The 20087-nt window shown below is 41.7% G+C and overlaps 1 protein-coding gene across 1 annotated transcript in view; it reads left to right on the forward strand.

Annotated features, from left to right (window-relative positions):
• The first annotated feature begins 10426 nt into the window (after nt 1–10426).
• cps1 (carbamoyl-phosphate synthase 1, mitochondrial) overlaps nt 10427–20087 on the forward strand; it is a 55702-nt gene continuing 46041 nt past the window's right edge. The window contains exons 1-3 of the mRNA XM_061054218.1: nt 10427–10725; nt 12114–12223; nt 12537–12681. Of these exons, the coding sequence (XP_060910201.1) occupies nt 10600–10725; nt 12114–12223; nt 12537–12681 (381 nt within the window). The 5' untranslated portion in view covers nt 10427–10599. The remainder of the gene's footprint in view (nt 10726–12113; nt 12224–12536; nt 12682–20087) is intronic.

A 20087-nucleotide genomic window follows, 5' to 3' on the forward strand; every position in this document is an offset into this window, starting at 1 on the left:
AAGATATCACCGTTTGGGCGTATATATATGAGGCTATTTTTCCGCTTGACCCCCGTCGACGCTGTCCCCGTGTAAGGATTGGATAGTTGATGGGAGGGGTGTGTGTGAGTGGAGGGGTACTATCTAAACATGGAATATATGGCTGCGGGCCAGAGAGTGTTTTGCCATAATCCTTTTGAATCAAGAACGAAAACATGTGAAAGGTTATCTCGGGTCATAACATTTCCTGTGGCCCATAAGTGATAAGTTCCACTTTTACGCAAAGCGTCGCGCAGCTTTACGCAAATTCTGGGCTCATCTGGGAGACACGTTCGACTATTGGAAGATGGTGTTACTTTAATTTTTTTTATTTTTTTTAAGAAATCAATATTTTGCGTCCTTCATAGTTTCATGTTCGATGTGAGAAAGAGCTTTTAAAGAGAAGATGTGGAATTACACAACATTCTCTCTCGGTAAACATGATCCTCGGCCAGATAGCAGTTTAAGTTTCAGTGAATGGTCAGAGCTAAGATACTGGTAAGAGTATGAGAGAAGTTTCCAGAGTCATTTTTTCCTGAGCACCTAAGAATCAGTGTAGATGGGACATGCATAAACTTTTTTTCCCCCTGGCAAACTGAATTTGATGACTTTCCAATCTACATTCATCTTTAAAGACAGATCCTCACATTGGCATCACACGTAATATGCAAAAGGATGGACGTTATTTTAAAAATGTCAGTAACAGTGCAGGATTATTTTTGACTTGTCATCTCTAACTGCAGCTCTCCTAAACTGGCTCCATATTCACAAACTGCTTTGTAGCAAAGCATTGCATTGAAATGAACTTTACTCGAACTGTGGCATTCATCCTAAGGTGTGCAAAAATAAAGCTTTCTTACATGAGGTTAAGTTTAAATGTAAATGTGTAATGGTTTTGGTGAAGTCCTGAAACACAGCTGAGATGTTTGATTTCATTCAACAGTTACGTTTGGGGCTTGTAATTTGATTGGACAAGAGGCCTTTCATGAGTGCTAATATAGAGTACAACTGCACTGGGACTTCTCACCACTCTGCCTCAGGTGTTCTGTCTACCATAATTTAATATATCATTACACAGCCTTTGTGTAGATGAGCCGAACGTGTCTCCCAGATGAGTCCAGAATGTGCATCAGTACAAGTCACCAAAGGAACTGAGGCTTTTATTTCACAAGTGGCATGATCAACAGAAACATACAAATGTATAAACATATGGGATGTTCTGCGTTAATGTGGAAGAAAACACAAAATAACTTGTATGCCAGAGAATGATTGTGTTGCCTGGCATCATTCCATCTTGGTAATTTAATTGAGTTATGAAGGCTATGCAAAATAAATGATTTAATAAAAATATCTTGTAAGTTTTTGCTTACTACTTTTTGCTATGCTGCTCGTTGAAGTGTTGAATGAAAGTATGCAGACATGCTGTTCTACTGATTATCAGCAAATGACTGTCTTATAGCCGTGCTGATAATCAGCTCTCTTGCATCTTGTGTGGAAATAAGAAACTGATCAGACTTGTTCAGAAAGCAGACTTCAAACTGGCAGGTGGTGGAAGTGTTGTCTTTCAGATCGTATAATGTGCCTTTGTTTATTTCTAGTAACAATGCATGTTGGGTGCAGCAGCACCTGTGTTCAATTTTGGGCTCCTGGCTAGTGGGGGAGATGTCAGGGGAGACGTCAGGGAGGATGTGACGTAAAAGCACAGGGAGATGGAGATCTAGTGGAGCTCTCAGCTGCTGATGCCAGTAACCCAGACAAGGCTAAGAGTGCAAATTCTGTCTCCTTAATTCTTGTCTATATCTGTCTCCCAGTGCCAGCGGTGCAGCCCTACCCCCCCAACTACCACCATGACAGGAGCCTGGTGACGAAGGACCTGCATAACTTCAACCTCCCTATAGTCCCCCTAGCCCCCACTTGCTTTCACTGACCCCATCTCCACGAGGGCAAGCCAGAGAAAGCCTCAGCCCCTCAGCTGTCATCTGGACTCACCCAAGGCACCCCACAGCACCTTCACTGACTCTGACTTCCCCTCACTCCCTCACTCACTACCCTCCCTCCCCCTATAGACACTCTGCCACGGCCTTGCACCTGTGCTGCAGTCCAATCTGAGCACCACTATAGAATCTTAATGAATTCAGCAACAAACCGTAGCAAGGCATTCTTAACAGAAGGTACCTCTTGAGAAAACAAGTCCAACTTTATTATCAACTGAAAAGTGTTTCATAATTTAGAACACAGTTTAATTTAAATCGAGTTATCTATTTAATGGGTCCACATTGTGTGTTTTTTTAAGGCTGATTTGAAGTGTGCTGTGAATTAGTAGTGCTGCCTCACTTAACCTGCAGTTTGTCTGCTATCATCACTTACAGCTGCCATAAATATGACTTTTTCCAAAGAGTCTATAGGTCTTCCGTGTGCATTTGCTTCAACTTCCTACACACACATCCTCCTAAATATGTCTGAGTGTACTGTTACTGAGGCTTTCCTAGTATCGCATTAGTTAAGATATACAATCACCCCCCACTGGATAAACATGTAACTCTTTACTTATCCACCATCAGTCTCCAGCTCCTCTTGGGGGGACCATACGTGAGACGTGAGGTCAATTCTTCAAAAGGAGGGAATGGGCTTCAACTTTCAAGGAAGGTGAAAAAAGTGACACATGCCAGGAGAAAAGGTCCTCGATCTGCGAGGTTAAAAATGTTTTGTTTTTACGTGTCGACACATTGCAGTTAGCACTTCTAAGGTAAAGATGAACTTGTTGCCACTTTAACACTGTTGCATTTTATTAACTAAACCATTTTTGGTCCTAGTCTCTTTAAAAACTACAGAGTCAACATGTTTATTGTGATGCATAAACGCCCGCTGTAAACTCGACTACACTCATCACCTGTGTGCAAGATGTTCCCTCGTAAACAAACCAGAAGATTAGACTGAGGGTGTGCAGCCGTGATCACCCATAATGCTACAGGCTCTGTTTGACTTTAGACTACTGGCTCTGGGTAAATCAGTGTTTTGAACTCTGCTAAGGTCAGTATGCTGACATGTTAAACCAAGTCAATGCCCAAATGCTGGTTTTCTTCAGCATCAGAAAAGTTAGTTGACCTACAAACAATGACTGATAGTTTTCCCAACAAGAAAACACTAGTGGTCACCAAAGTCAAATTAGGGTACCGACTTGTGCATCACTAATCTCTTCCCAAAATCGTGGCACTTTATTCAATAGCTGTCAGACATTTGGTAAAAACCCTGTGATTGGTGCTACAGCTTAAGTCAATGGATCACAAAAGCCAGGATTAATCCATGATTGTTTTTTTTTACACTGTCCCTGATTCAAATAAACTTATAAACTAAAAGCCAGGATTAATCCATGATTGGTTTTTGATTCCTTGATTCTCAGTACAAATTCACAGGTCAATTCATATAAAAGCTTTTGAATCATTTCCTTATGTTTGTATGCATAAAGTGACATCTAGTTTACCTATAATCAACCATAAAGTGTTAATGGGCACACCGTATATATCCATAAAAATGAACTGAAGCTCAGGTGAAACAGTCTTAAGGGATTCATCCCACATTGTTTATCAAGGTGAGGGTTTTTTTTTTCTCAACACTGAGTACAATACACAAGTTCTACTAGTGGATACTTTGTTTGTTGTCTTCCCCCCCCCAAAACAATTCAGGACTATAAATATCCTAGTTAGGGCCAGGAGCATAAATGACAGCTGTCAGAGCTATGGATATTTTGTTCCTTGACCTGCACTCCTTTTTTGGAAGTCTGCTCCTGCAGCTGGCCAACATGCTGTAAAACTGGGATTCTTCTGCTCTCTTCGGCTTCCACCAGTCATTCCTTATTTTCCACTAACAACTAATATACGTGCAATAAGTTCATTAAGTCTAGTTAAAGATTGTTGTAGAAATGACGAGAAACTCAGTTTTAAACAGCATCATCACAAAAGTCGTTATGAGCCTGGTCAGAATAAGATCTAATGAAACATCAGTTTTCATTTTGTAATAATTGGGATAAGCATCAGCACACAATAATGTAAAACAACCAACATAGAGGACAGAATAGACACGAACAAATGGAGTGCTTTTAAACTAAAAACTATTAATAGCTGTATTTTATTTAAATAATTTCCCCCGATTTGCATGAGCATTTTGAAGCAATTTTGTACGTACGAGAGGAATGCTGCAGGCTACAAAATCTTGCAGACAAAAAAAATGATGTTCATAGAATAAAATAGAACCTGTGAAACACTAGGATGATTTATGAGGGTAAAAATTGCATCGCATTGTGTATCTTTAGATTGAAGAAAAGCTGTTTTCAAAAAGAGAGACTTTTCTTTGTAATCTAGTCTGCTTAGATCTGTCACACTAAAATGTATCCTAAGGGTGCAAGTCGGAATTTCACAATACCACCTCCAGGTTTGTTTCAGGACATGAACTCTAACTGTCAGTTTGACTTAAAGCACTTATAACTGCTCTCAGATTCATCCAGTTCCCCAGTGTGAACTCAGAAATGTGTCTTTCAAGTTAATACTACCAGGACTGAAATATCAACCATTAAACTTCAAGCTGGGACTTAAGATTCTGTGAAAGGGAGACGACACTGGTGCAGATTTAAAGACACAGTGCCTGCGCATACCCCAGCTCTGAGCATGATTAATGAAATGTGAAGAACCTGAGCTTGAGAAAAAAAATAAGCGATGAGTGTAGTGTGGTTTGAGATTCCAAAGATGGCTGATGCTCCCAGGTCTGTGGCACTTCGCCTCTGTGGGGTGCTGAAGCTTCGTTGGTGTCGCTGAAGGAAATGAAGTGACAGAGAGCAATCGGTGGGCTTCCTTTTGCCGCTAAAAAATGCAGGAGAGGTCACCCAGTCGGCCACCTGTGTTGACTAGAGAGTAGATTCTGGATCTGTGGCTCCTCCCCCTTCTCTTCCCCCCCCCCCCCCACCTTTTCAAAAGCCAGAGCGCTTCCTTCACTGCCCTCCAACCATGCCAAAAGTAATGAGGCTGTAACTGAGCCTGGGGGCACAGATGGAGCCTATTTATAGTCCCCACAGAGAGGTGTGAAGTTTCTTGGGATTTCTATCAGCGGGGGCCATGGCTCCTTAAGGGGGCTGATGCAGCCTCTGTGGCCCGCATGCTCTCTTTCCCTCTCTCGCTCTCTCTTAAGCCCTCCACTGGCCACACAGGAATTAGATGGGGGCAAGCTAAACAAAGCCACTTGCTGCCCTTTTTTTTATTGGGGACACTACATCACTACAGAGGAAGGGAATCAGATCCCGGCTTAAAGAGACAGTCAGTCTCCTCCTTTATATGCAGCTGATGACTTGGTCTTCCTTTCAACGCCCCGTGGGCCGTCACAGACAATCCCACTGTCTTAATGTCATGATGCCATCGCTCAAAACAAGACTGGTGACGCTGGCTGTGGGGGTTTTCTTGTAACTTGACAGCACATACTGTAAGAGTGGATCAGGCTGGGAGCACAAGTACAAGTACAATTCTAGGAGTGCTGATAATAATACACTTGGTAACCCCATGACAGTTATGGAGGCTTTACTGAGCCAATTTGTTTTAATTATTAACTCTTTTGATGTTGATTTGATTGATGCAACAGCTGAATGAACTGAACTAAAAGCTGTTTTGTGGGTTTAGATCAAACCCCGCCAGGACTCTTGAGGTCATTGGAAGATTTAAGGAGCAGGAGATAAATTAGAGGGCTTAAACCTTTGTTAAGACATCAGTTTGGGAGATGAGCATCATATTTTGTTCTAATGCAAGCATTATGAATTAAAGAGAAAGGTGTTTGAAAAGTATTATTTAAACTGCCATAAGTGTTTAAAGTGCCTATGAGAAACTTATGGTTTGTGTTGCTATTGGCGGCCCCTGTGGACAAAGTGGGAACTCTTATTTATTTGCTTATGTTGTTCTTTACATGTTTAAGTTCTTTTTTTTTCAATGGAAAATGTCACCCTGCCTTTTCTACAGTGAATTGTATCACTCATTCAGGGTTTTCACACTTGCAGAAAACTCCTGAAACTGTATGTTTGAACGCAAACAGCCAAGTTTATCCTGCCAGACTCCTAATTTTTTTTTCTCCGAAACAGGTCCGAGTGAGCTGATGTGAGACCGCAGCAGGATATGATCCAGAGAATTCACGTCGAGCCAAGGGAGGGGGGAGTGATGTTTATATACTGTGACTGCTGCACGGTGCACAGAGTGTATGCATGCCACCGCTACGATCTCCATGAACATAATTAAACGGCTGCATTCTGTTTTCTGTCCATCCGGATGTTGTTCTTCGCTCTTTTGTTGATATTGTGATTCCACTGAACTACACGTAGCATTGATATAAAGGCAAATATTCTGACATTATATTCTGACATTTTCTTATTATAGCATCGTTAAGCAGACTCTGTTGCTTTGTCCACTATACTTCATCACATCTTACCTAAGGAGACCCCCCCCCCCTGTCTGACAGGGATAGTCTCCCGCTGTGAGGTGCATATGTGAACAGCCGGGTCAGGAGAATATCCTGAGCAGTCCTCCTGAAGTGATCGAGATATTTTTCAGGAGTGCATATGTGAAAACGACTGTTGAGATTCTTTGCCCCGAACGCTGCTGCTGCAGTGTGCAGTTCATCGCTCTGTCTGACACGTACTCTGTGTGTGCCGTTTCAGACATTAAAAATAACCTAATTATTAACTAATGTCTATACTGATGGTCTGGTTTGCTTTTGTACGTCATATAGAGCCATCAAAATCAATTATAATCTGTTCCTTAACCAGCCAATAACTCCTTACAGGATCATCTTAATACAATCCGGTCTTCTTAATCATGCCTCTTTCTGAAATAAAAGGTAACTTTTGTTTTTTCTAGCTATTTTGTAATTCTTTGTGCTACACATGATGTGAGGTCTTCAGTAATTTAAATACAATGGAATAAAATTAAGAGCAAAAATGCTGATATAAATTTAACTTCTCATATCATAATCCATTCAAGTGATACTTTTCACTACTACTGACATCAGTTCTGTTACAGATGTTTAACACCCAGAAAAATGAATTTAAAAAAAATAGAAGAAAAAAATAGAAAGATTTAGTTAAAAAATGAAAGTTCCAAGAAAAATCCAAATACTCCAATATTTGCATAGACTGCACTTTCAGGCCCAACACAATTAAGAAACAACACATATTTTATCTGTCACTGTATTATGAACCAAACAGATCAATCATCATTTGTCCCCTTGTTGACAGATAAACATGGATGGAGAAGTTTTTGCTAGTAAAGCTTGAAGGCTGCTCCAATCCTCAGTCCTTTCCCATTGACACGGACTCAAAACTTTTGCTTGCCCAAGCATTTTATTCAATAAGGTACAACTCATTCAAATCCTGAGCTGCACTATAACTGCACTGTAAATCCAACTCTCCTGATGAATCTGTTTATGCAAAGCACTTTGAATAGCCTTGATGTTGAAATATGCTGCAGACATAAACTCGTCAAACTGGTTTATCAGTCTAATCCTGCCCCGAACAAATATCATAATATACCCTTCAAACAACCATCCATTATTTCTGTCATTGCAGGGCCAAGACTGGGCTTGGAAACCTGGCAGAGAGAGAAGCGAGGGAGCCTGCTGGTCTATTCACGTCCTCTCTTAAGCTCCATCTCAATCTGAAACTCACACTTGAAACCGCAGACAATGTGGGGACCCTCCGATGAGGACAGACGCTGGAGCTCATTAGGCCGAGCCCCAGCCAATCAGTGGAGGAATTTAGACGACGGCTCATCACAGCCCTCCCCTCCTTACACAAGGCCATACAGTACATTGCAGAGGCTTCTCATGTTGTCCCAATCATCACCTAGCAATTTTCCATTGTGTGGGATTCTGTCTCATTGACAGTAAGCAGCATGTGCAGTTACTTTGAGGGCATGAAAATAAATAATCCAAATATATTGAAATGAAATCATTAAAAAAGTATCTTTTGATTGACACTTATAATAAGCATATATGTGCAGAGTGTATTACAGTAAAGTAAGGAAGCCTGGGAGGATAGTGTGGCAATATTGTATGAAAGTGTATTCATTTGTATCTGACTCATTTTTCTTACATTAATTCTTCACATGATAATGTTTTGGTATAAGAAGTATGGTACATAGTTTTAAAGGGTTTTAAATGTGCAGAGGTAAACTCTGTTGCAAATACAAGACAGTTAACTGAGTATATCTTGAACTGTAACTCTGCTGTTTCTTTATGTATTTCTGTCTTGAAGAAGAAAAAAAACAAATATGTGTGCCAATTCATAACTATCTTTTATTGTAGATTCCTATGAAGATTTGATATGAAGGTAAGACAATGGAGATCCTTAGCAAGAGGAACCTAGACACACCTGAAGGGGATACTATTATTACCCCATAATAAAGGTGAGGAATAAGGAAAACATAATTCTGTGTACAGCAGTTTGTTTTGTATATCCAAACGAGGAGACGGCATCAGTGAAAATGACAGCTATATAAAACTGATATTTTGAAAATAAAATTGAAGTTCATGCTTGTATTTTTTTTCCTCTAATGTGATCCCTTTCCAATAAAGGTGAAAATGAAATGTTGAATATTATCAGTTGTACAAAGTGGTCATAGAAGATCCAAAAAAATTCCATATTTGCATTTCATGGGCACTTCTATGAATCTTTTATAACCACAACTGCATAATCAGCATGATTAGAAAATAGATGGATGGAAGGATGGATGATTAGATAATGATTGACTTTTTTAATTGTGTTTGAACGGTGCGGCATAACCACTATTTTTTAACTCTGCCTTATAACCTTGTGTGAAGTTTGTCTGTTCAACTAAAAGAAGCTTACTGCTACAAACGTTGATGGACTTTAAGAAACCTGCACAGGCTACCGATTTGCTCTTTTGTATTTCTATATGAGTAATTGTACAAAGTGGAAAGTAAATATCTTGTGTTGTAAATAATAGCACATCATGTGAGCGTACTCTAATGCAACACTTCCTTCATAACACGTGTACATGTGTGGCCTATAAAGATTTTAGTGTGGGCATCATGTGAGCTGTAAAGCTGTTATAGCTTCTGCTGCACACTGTCAGCTAAATAATACCAGGGGCCTTTGACTTGCTACTATAATTCATCTATATAGAGCAGCACTGTCACCTGCGCATGGAGCGTGCTACTGCAACAGTGTTTACTGTCTGAAAATCCCTTTAAATCTTTTTATCAAACCTTACCACTGGATGTCACCAGTGCTCCACAGATCTATTGCACAGGCCGAGCACAGACTAAATATGGCACAGAAGGGGAACATAAACTGTGACACAAAAATGCAAATCACTGCACACAAAAAATGTCCTGAAGCTAAAATTAGCGACACCTTTAGGCAGCATGTATGTAAAGGAAGTAAAGAACTTCATGCAAGTAAAAGCTGCTACAATTGCATTTTATCATAATGTTAAATCTGATCATTTGTAAATTCCTGTCATAGGCTTTAAAAAGCTACATTGACAGCACAGTCTATTGTTCTGAGTTCAATTTCTGGAGTGCTGAGGTATTTCCTGATCTACACAGGTCCTCACACCCACTTTGTTCAGACTGCTGAACCCAGCAGAGTAGCAGTCAGGCAGCCTTCTCCACACAGGACCAGTCTTGCAGTGATCAGCAAATACAAAGACCACTCTAATCCCCCCACCATGCTGCCTCACCATGGTCAGTTTGCCTTTTTTTTTGCAAGCAACTGGCCTCAAAGGAAAGGCTGTGGAGAGCTTGTTGCACTGAAAGCATTATACACTAGTTTGCTGGATGCAGGTGGATTCTTTCTCAGTCAGCATGCATTTACTTCCTGTTCAGGGTCACTAAATGCTGGCTATTTGTGTAATCAGTAGGCCATTTCATAATGTGTAGATCATTTTGAAATTTGCCAATGCAGCACTTTAAGTGATGACATAGAGTCAATATAACAGAAATTACTTTTAACTAAGGTAAACCGTTTCTTCAAAAAGGTTATTTTAATTTCAAAGCCCAAGGCATAGGCTATAAAATAACACTCAAAATCATAAAAAAACAACAACAACAAAACAAACAAACAATTGAGCACATATGGCTAACTAGCCTAATAAAGATTAAAAAAATAACACACACAAAAAAATATTTAGAGAAGTTGACTTTACAAATGATCACAAAGAGTGAACATTCATTGGCAAAGGAATGCATATACCTATAATTAAAGTCTATTTCGGAACTTAAACAGATGTGTGAATTCCTGGTTTGTCACATAGGTTCATCCCTTTAAGTTGACAAAAAAAGAAGGCGTTGACCAAAGAACCAATCAGAACACTTTGCGCTTCATCCGCTGAGAATCACAACGTCCTGTCAGCCAATCAGTGGAGAGTTATCGAGCGGCCAGTTGTGTGTCTGCAGGGCCACGAGGGGCAACCCATTACTAATTCATTCAATTGTTTCATTTACTCGTAGTTGCAGAGTTAGCCCTCCAACACATTGTATTTTATTGTATTGTTTTTATATTAAGCCTGTGCTCCTTTACAAAGAGAGGCTAATATGACAAAAATATTGCTAGCTTACAGCGCAGTTAAATCTCTGAGACATGTGTCTGTGGTTGGCAGAAGAGTTGGGAACACGTCGACCTGGCTTAGACATCAAACTACCAAACTTTTTAGTTTGAAGGTAAGAAGCCCACTTTTATCTTGAAACACTTGTTGTCAGTGGTTAAATCAGGAAACTTTGTCAAGACTTTGGTGAAAGTGCTACCATTGGAGTGCTAGCGTTGCAGCATGCCTCTCGACTGCAGGCCGAAGTCCTCAGAAAAATCCACAAAGTCTAAGATTCCTTGCCTATATATAACTGTACAAACATATATAATATTATTACACCACTCTTTAAAAGCACCAGGACCTTCTCGTATAGTCGGCATAGGTCTAACACAATTATTTCTCATTTTAAATGTTTAATTTGTGCTTTAGTTTACTGATAGTTGTCATGGCGCTCTGTGGCTAGAAACACTAGCATGGTGTTAGGCAGGTGAAACATCAGCGCCAGCTACTTGTCAAAAGTAGGAAAAGTATCAAATTAAAGGTATTTCTAACAGACTGACTTTACGCCGAATTGATACGTGGCTACATTTGATTCATTCAAACGTTTTTATAACTTTGCTTAAGTTTTATTCTCTTTTTAAACGACAAGACTATATTAATGTTGTTGATATTTAAATGCAATTCGGAGCTGTTGCGCACTTGTCAAACTGAATGCCTGTCCAGCCAAAATATTTATATTTATATATAACAAATATTTTTCTACTATAAGTTGGCAAGACCTCCAGACTGCTGTCTCAGATGATTTAAATCATATTTGTCTTCTGGATATTTTTGGCATTATGCGCGTTAACAACCGGGAAAATTGCATCATATTTGAGGTACGCCCCTATTGCAACATCCCTCTTACTGTATCTACATCACAGTTTCAGAGAAAATGAAAGCACACACATTTTGTGGTTAGAGTTCCTAATGACGAAGTGTTGGTTAAAAAACATTGTTATTTGCAGGCTGGAACTTGCTAAACTTTGAGCCTGAAAAAAAAGTGTATGGTCTCAATGCATTGTCAACATCAGGTTTGCATGTCAACAAGTCCACATTTTACACAATTTATTAGAGAATGAAAGTATTTTGTGAGAAAGAAAAGCTTTCTTCTTATTGATTATTTTCATAAAAGCCAGGGGTTAATAAGGGTCAGTGTGTCATACCAACTTTTTTATTAAAGCATCTCTCTCTCTCTCTCCCCCCCTAACACACACACACACACACACACACACACACACACACACACACACACACACACACACACACACACACACACACACACACACACACACACACAGCAGATTTGTCTGTCTCAGCATTCACACAACTGATTCACATTGGCCTGCAGTTTCAGCATGAAGTTCCCGTGGGCTTCCTAGAAGTTTTGTCATTGGTCTTTCCAAACTTGCCTCATGAAAAGAGAATTCATTTTTCTCTGAGAGTTTTCTCATCATTTGATTTGTCTTTTTGAACTCCCAGGCCCAGACAGCCCACCTGGTCTTGGAGGATGGCACCAGGATAAAAGGTTTTTCCTTTGGGCATGATGGCTCTACCGCTGGGGAACTGGTCTTCAATACTGGCTTAGTGGGGTAAGAAGGAGACATGGCGACAGAAGTTAAACTACACTAGATCTTTAGACACAACGCTGCTCTTGCAGGTGCAAGTGCAGGTCAGATTTGAGGATACTAAAATAAAGAACGTCAACCTTAATTTGAGCTTTACAACTTATACATCTACAGTGTGTTTCTTTACTTTTAACATGAGAGTAAACACTTTGACTCCTGTTCAAAGTTACACTGTGTGTTCTTGATATGCAGTGGGTCATGAGCCCACACTACATATATCCTTCATCACAGCTTCACTATAACTTTCCATAATTTTCCTGTTGTTTCCCTGCTTTAGATACCCTGAGGCCCTGACTGACCCAAGTTACAGAGGTCAGATCCTGACTCTGACCTACCCTATTGTAGGAAACTATGGGGTGCCTAACACCCAGGAGCTGGACGAGTTGGGTCTACGAAAACATGTGGAGTCAGATCGCATTCAGGTAGGAAACTGTGGAAGCCTCAGCACTGGGCTGTGTTTATGACAATTTCCTGCTTTATACATCTCACATCATTGTGTACTTTGACCAACCAGTTTTTGGATGAACAGCTGTTAGTTTAATTTTAAGACTATTAAACATCAAAATAGGTTTCAGTTGACATTCTCAGTTAGTGTGCGTCCATGATTACACATTTTTATAGTACAGACATTGCAATTTATGCTTGATGTTGAATATTATAGTTGCAGGTTTTTTGTTGCAATAAAACAGTGATTTTGTGTTGAGTTTTAACTGCATTATCTGTTTTATTTGCGTAACCTATCACACAGCCTATCGCAGCAGTGTCAACCTAGGCCTGTCTCAGTACAGATCCCCAGCAACAGATGAAGTTAAGTTTGTTATTCCCATACATCAATGAAGCTTAGTTTAGCTTCAAGTGTAAAAGGCCGATTTGATCATTTTGATCAAGCAAGTGAACTGGAGCCATCACCGCTCGAAGATCCAGCAAAGTACCTGTAGCAACAAGTTCTGACCAGACACTGCTTGATCACTGTCATTTCCTCTACCTCCAATGAGCTGGATAGTCAAAGAGCCTCTTTGACTAACTCGCTAATCAGATATTTACCAAAGTATAGAAGCGTTTCCATTTGGCGAGTTGTTTGCAGAGTCTGCTCCTCAAAGAAGAATGATGTATCCTTATCACCAGGCTTAGAGTCCCAAGGGTCCTCAGTTGGCCTCAAGATTTTTCAGACGCCAAGTCTGACAACTGTTAGATATGGGTTTTGTCGACCTATTGGGAAGGTAAACAAATTACTCCAGGCCTCTGTTGGCACTTAGTGTAGGACAGGCTCACTCTACAGGCGTTGCCTGATTGCATTAAGCCAGGGTTCAGAGGTTATGGACCAAAGATCATGACTGGGCCTGTTCAAATGTACCTGCTGTCCTCTAGCAAACCTTGACCACATGGCAATCATTTTGCTCTTAAGCTCCTAACACTCCTGGAACTACTATTTAACAGACAACAATGTATGGACCTTCACCATCAAGCGACTTTTTCTGGTCTTTTGTTAGAATTCAGATTTATTCATCTATGGGTCAGTCACCCACTTGTTTGGTAAAGGTTTTCACAGCAGAGTCCACAAGCCATCATTGGTTCTCTAGAGTATGTCCAGAGTTAAAAGACATTGAGAAAGACATAGTTGTGGTCTGTGTTTAACACTGCTTCCTTGGAAGTGGTTTTAGTCCTGCAGATAGAAGCTGTTTGTAGGGACATTTGCAGAAGTCTGGACACACTAATTTACCCAGCAGACACCAACCATCACCTCAAAAATTATTCTTTCTGACCTAGCCATGTCGTAAAGTTTCAGTCATGGTCCTGCCTTCTTTCAGCAACCAAGTGACTGCTGACCATCCCCACGTTGTGTTGTTGAGTCTATGGATGACACAGAGATGAAGAAGCTTGTGATTTGTGGCCTTATGTCAACCCTCCTTTCTGAGGAAACCATAGCAACTGAAGACCCTTGAAGCTTAGAAGTACTCCTTAAGTCAACAATTAGGTCACCATATGGTGCAGCCCCTGTAAAAAACACCTCCTTCCTTTTAGGAAGTGCAAAGTGAAAGCTTTCTAGTAAAAATGAAATACCCACAGACAGGAAATGCACTTCAATGCAACAGTATATCACTTGAACTTTTCTAAAAAGTCTTTGCCCATCTATTTGGTAGGTTACAATGTTCCCGTCACAGAGCTCGTTCTAAAACTCTCAGACAGATACTCTTTTCTGTAGCTGAGAAGGTATTTTTGAAACTCCTACTCAGGTTAATTCAACACCACAAAGCTGTTGGTCCACATCAGAGATCCTGCCCTGGGGGGCAATTGTCAAAGTCTTGCAGACAGTCCTGTTGAAGATGGAATCTCTAATTCCATGCTGCTGGGCTATGTGTTGATGTGTATGGCTGAATTGCCACAGTAAACAACCTTCTTAAGGACCGGGTCAAGATAAGCCAGGGGGTTCTGAACCAAGAGAACATCACCATTCCCCTGGAGGCAACAATAATAATGAATCAGTACCTTGATGTCAGATGACAAGATTAGCATTATTTATTTGTAACAGTGAGAAGGTGCTTACCTCTGAGATAAGGGTGGGAGATGTCAGCTCTGCCAAAACAATGGCCAAGGTTCTTAAATTGCCCTCAATCTCAGAGAACACCCTGAAAAGCCCCTGAAGACAGTTGAACCTTTCCAGAAGCTAAAGCCATCAATGAGCTGGCATACATCTTATTGCTCATTGATCCTCTTGCACAGACAGTGAGGCTTAACCCTTCTCACATTGCTCAGCAACACCCTCCAGCAAACTTTCTGTCTTATCAAGAGATGGATGGTAAAATGTTGTATTTAGGTTTCAGCTAGTATCCTCACCTGGATCCATGACCACAGGGGTTTCATTTATTTTATAATTTTTCAGACATCAAACCAGCAATTTATTGTGTTCTGTCTTATGATGACCAGCTCTTTTGTAGCAATTCATCATCAAGGTTGTATCGCATTTTGTCCTACTCATAATTACAGAGAGTGTACCATACAAAGAGCCCCCGTCTCATAATGGAGGAATTTAGGAGTACCGTAATAGCACTTGTTCACAAAATAAACCATAAATATATTTATGCCTCCCTTATCCCAACTAGACACCCATCATCATTGATTTCTAACCTTAAACAGGAAGATTTCAAATACAGTTTCTCAGTCTTCATCCTGGTTGACACGACTTTGCCATAAAATATTGTGCCCCCAATTTCATAGGTCATTGAAGAAACACAACCTCAGAGCCAAAAAAAAGAGTCTTATTAGTTTGATAGTTGTTGAACCAAACAAGTAATCAACCACAATTTCAGCTAGGGTCTTGACTAAAGGAATGACAATGCCAGTCTGCCAGTTTGTGCTTCACCTTGACCCAGGTGAAATGTATCTGTCTGGTATACTTTTTTTGTAGTGCAACCATGAGCTTGACAGTTTTGTTTGTAGGTGAAAGGTCTTGAGAATTACTTAACTGTCTATACAGACATCGTGACATCATCATGTCAACATTGCAGCATGTCCTTTATTTTGATTAATAACTAATTGAATGAAAACAAATGACGCTACTTAAACCCTTATCAGAAAGTTGTTTTAAGTCATTATTAGCAATTCTTACATCAGTTGCTAACACATTAATGTAGACTGTTTGCATGGTAGACATTATGGCTTTTCAGCTTCATGACGAAACTTTTAACTCAATGTACAGCCTCCAGACACTTATGCCTCCTCTAAGCTATTGTGCTTGTTGGTATCTTTGTTAAAACAACCCTGGATATCTGCATACTATAGAATAGAATTACTTTATTGATCCCAAACTGGGAAATTGTGGCGTTACAGCAGCAGGTTGTCCAAACACACAATATGAGTAAAAAACACAATATTAGCAAATTTAAACATAATATAATATTAAATACAAAGTAAATAAGTACTAAAAATATAAAAACTAAGAATGGGAATATATACAACCAGGATTTAACTTCGCATTACTAGTCTTAAATATGAAAGATTAATTGTAAATGTGCAAAAACAGAGTTGTAAATGGACAGTATTGACATAAGTTAAAGTGCATGAGTGCAGACATATTGTCAGCAGAAACTATTCAATATAACGGCGAGTAGACAGACAAATGAAGTGAACATGAGTGCAGGGATAATTTAGAAATGTAACATGTGCAGAGCAGATTACAGTAAGGAGAGACAAATATTATCATGATGACAGTTCTCTGCTTGCAAGAGGTGAGCTGTTGTACAGAGTTATGGCCTTCGGTAAGAAAGATTTCCTGTATCTCTCCTTGTGACAGCGGAGTTGGATCAATCTGTTGGAGAAGCTGCTCCGCTGTTTGTCCAGTAGGGTGTGATCAGGATTATCCATAATGGATAACAGTTTGTTAAGAGTCCTCCTCTCTGTCACCACTACAAAAGAGTCCAGCTTGCAGCCTATCACAGAGCAGGCCTTCTTAATGAGTTTGTCCAGTGTCTTAGTGTCACCAGCTCCAATGCTGCTCCCCCAGCAGACCACAGCAGAGAACAGTGCACTGGCCACAACAGACTGATAGAAGATCTCCAACATCTTGCTGCACACGTTGAAGGATCTCAGCTTCCTCAGAAAGTAGAGTCGGCTCATCCCCTTCTTGTACACAGCCTGAGTGTTGGCCTTCCAGTTCAGTTTGTTGTCTATGTTGACACCCAGGTACTTGTACTCCTCCACCACAGACACATCCTCTCCCAGGATGCACAGCGGTGGTGGCTCTGTCCTCTTCCTTCTGAAGTCGATCACCATCTCCCTGGTCTTATCCAAGTTCAGAATCAGGTGATTTCTTCCTGTCCACTCCACAAAGTTATCCACCAGCTCTCTGTACTCCCCCTCTTGCCCATCACTTATACACCCCACCACCGCAGAGTCATCAGAAAACTTCTGCAAGTGGCATGACCTGGAGTTGTACTTAAAGTCAGAGGTGTACAAGGTGAAAAGGAAAGGAGACAGCACAGTCCCCTGTGGAGCTCCTCTACTGCTCTCCACCATTCCAGACTGAACACTGCCAAGTCGGACAAACTGTGGTCTGTCTGTCAGGTAGTCAGTAATCCAGGAGATGATGGACGAGTCCACACCCAACAACTGCAGCTTCTCTTCCAGCAGTTGTGGCTGGATGGTGTTGAATGCACTGGAGAAATCAAAAAAAGTGATTCTCACAGTGCAGCCGTTTCTCTCCAGATGTGAGTGAGCACGCTGCAGCAGGTAGATGATGGCATCGTCCACTCCCAGGTGTGGCTGGTAGGCAAATTGTAGAGGGTCAAGGGATGGTTTCACCTGTGGCCTGTCCAACACTTTCATCACATGAGAAGTGAGAGCCACTGGTCGATAGTCCTTGAGATCAGATGGTGTCGTCTTCTTTGGGACCGGGACCAAGCAGGACGTTTTCCACAGCACCGGTATCCTCTCCTGGCTCAGACTCAGGTTGAAGAGGTGTTGCAGAATCTCAGACAGCTGGCTGGCACAGGTCTTCAGAACCCTTGGGCTGATGCCGTCCGGGCCTGGAGCCTTGCTAAGGTGTAGTTTCTCCAGCTGTCTCTTAGGGCGCGGTCACACTGGCCATCCGTACCGTGCTGCACCCAAGCACGATTGCCCCCCCTGCAGCGCCATTCCCCCGCTGGCCGGCGCGGCCCGCGGTCACACTACACAGGACTATCCGTGTTATGTGTTATGTACTATGTTACCTCTTAACATAACGTTGTAATACAACACATGCACGCTTTATGTTATTATGAAGCGTGCTCAGTTTACAAACAAGCGGACGAGAGAGAGAGAGAGAGAGAAAAAGAGACGCGCAGTCGAGTCCGCGTCTGCACATCAGAGAAAAACACAGAGAGCATGACAGCTACTTTTCTGACTTTACAGCTTATTTTAAGCCATTTTAATCAGACACAACAATAAATTAATTTAAAAAAATAAAATAGACGCGCGGCCGAGTCCACGCGGACGCCCACACATCGGAGAACAACACAGAACATGACAGCTACTTTGTGGCTTATATTGTGTCATGTTAGTCAGATACAGACATGAAACTCTGGATTTCTCCTTAATGAAGGCTGTCAGCGGTGTGTACCCACGTGCTTGTGCTCATGCATGAAGTGTACCGTGCCGAAGCACACCTCTCCGAAGTGTGCCAAAGCCAAGGAAGTGTACCGTGCCTGAGCACGATACGGAGCGGTCACACTGGTCAAACGAACTGGACTTTAGCGTTGAAGCGTGCTTGGGCATGGTATGGATGGCCAGTGTGACCGCGCCCTTAATCTGGCCAGTTGTTACAGTCAGGGGAAGATGGAGCAATTCACCTCAGGGGGGGAAGTGCACTCCTGTGGTGCGGGGCCAGAGTGCAAAGAGTTCACCATGGGGGGTTGTTTCTTTTTGATGAGAAGGGCTTTCAGGTCACTGGTGATCCAGGGTTTGTTGTTAGGAAAACAGCGTACAGTCCGGGCCGGTAGAGCAGTGTTTTCACAGAATTTAATATATTCTGTGATGCAGTCAGTCATGCTGTTAATGTCCTCTCCATGTGGCTCGCAAAGTACATCCCAGTCTGTGGACTCAAAGCAGTCCTGCAGTGCCTCGTTGCTCTCCTGTGTCCACCTCCTAACAGTCCTTGTGGTAACAGGCTGTCTTTGGACCAGGGGGATATACTCTGGTGTCAGTAGGACCAGGTTGTGGTCTGATCTGCCCGGGGGGGGGAGGGCAGTGGTACTTTATGCTTCCTTAACGTGAGCATACAGAAGGTCCAGTGTTTTATTTTCTCTAATTGGACAGTTAACATATTGATGAAAAGTGGGTAGTGTTCTGTCCATTGTTTACATGATTAAAGTCCCCGGTAATGGCTACAAAAGAATTTGGATGCTTAGTGAGAGTGAACGGCATCACTCGCAGACTCGGCATCAGCTGACGGTGGGATGTAAACGAGCTATAACAATGGCGCACGTGAATTCCCTGGGCAAGTAATAGGGGCACATTCCAACAGCAAACAGTTCGATGTCCGGGCTGCAGAGACACTCCTTCACACTAACATGGCCAGGATTACACCATCTCTCACTCACATACAGTGCAATCCCTCCACCTTTCTTCTTACCGCTCTTAATAACGTCCCTGTCAGCCCAAGAAGTCCTGAAGCCGGGTACCGCCACGCTGTGGTCCGGGATGTCCGAGTGCAGCCATGTCTCCGTGAAGCACATAATACTGCACTCGCGGTATTCCCACTGGACAAGCGCGTCGAGTTCGTCCGTCTTATTGCCCAAAGACCTCACGTTCCCCATAATCACCGCTGGTACAGAAGGCTTGTGCTTTCTTTTCTTAGCTCTTCTCTTAGCTCCAGCTCTGCAACCCCGGCGTTGCCTCCTCAGCTCCTCTGGAATTTCAGGCCTTGCTCTGGGCAGTAGCACCGTGGAGAGCGCCATCAGCTGATCGCGTGTGTAAACAATGCCCTCACTCAGCTGTGCGCTGCTCTCCGTTACAAAGAATGTCCAAAGTAACAGAAAAACAGTGCAAAAAGTTCCAAGAGCGCAAGTAGCCATTTCCACTCAATAGAGTAAACTAATACTCAAAAAACACACAGTAAAAACAAATAATAACTAATCAAAAAATACGATATAACAACACAGACGACGGGAGCTGCTGCAACAGGCGGCCACCTCACACAGCGCCGGAAGCAGAATGATGACATGTTCCAACACGTATGTGTCCACATAGTTGTGGGGATGTGTGCCAGCAGAGTTTATAAACCAGAACTTATTCAACTTTCTCTAATACACTGGATATTTGTAGTTTTGTAATGATGTCTCAACTAGGACAATTA

Source organism: Labrus mixtus, chromosome 13, assembly GCF_963584025.1.
Source record: "Labrus mixtus chromosome 13, fLabMix1.1, whole genome shotgun sequence".
In the NCBI taxonomy this organism is placed as follows: domain Eukaryota; kingdom Metazoa; phylum Chordata; class Actinopteri; order Labriformes; family Labridae; genus Labrus; species Labrus mixtus.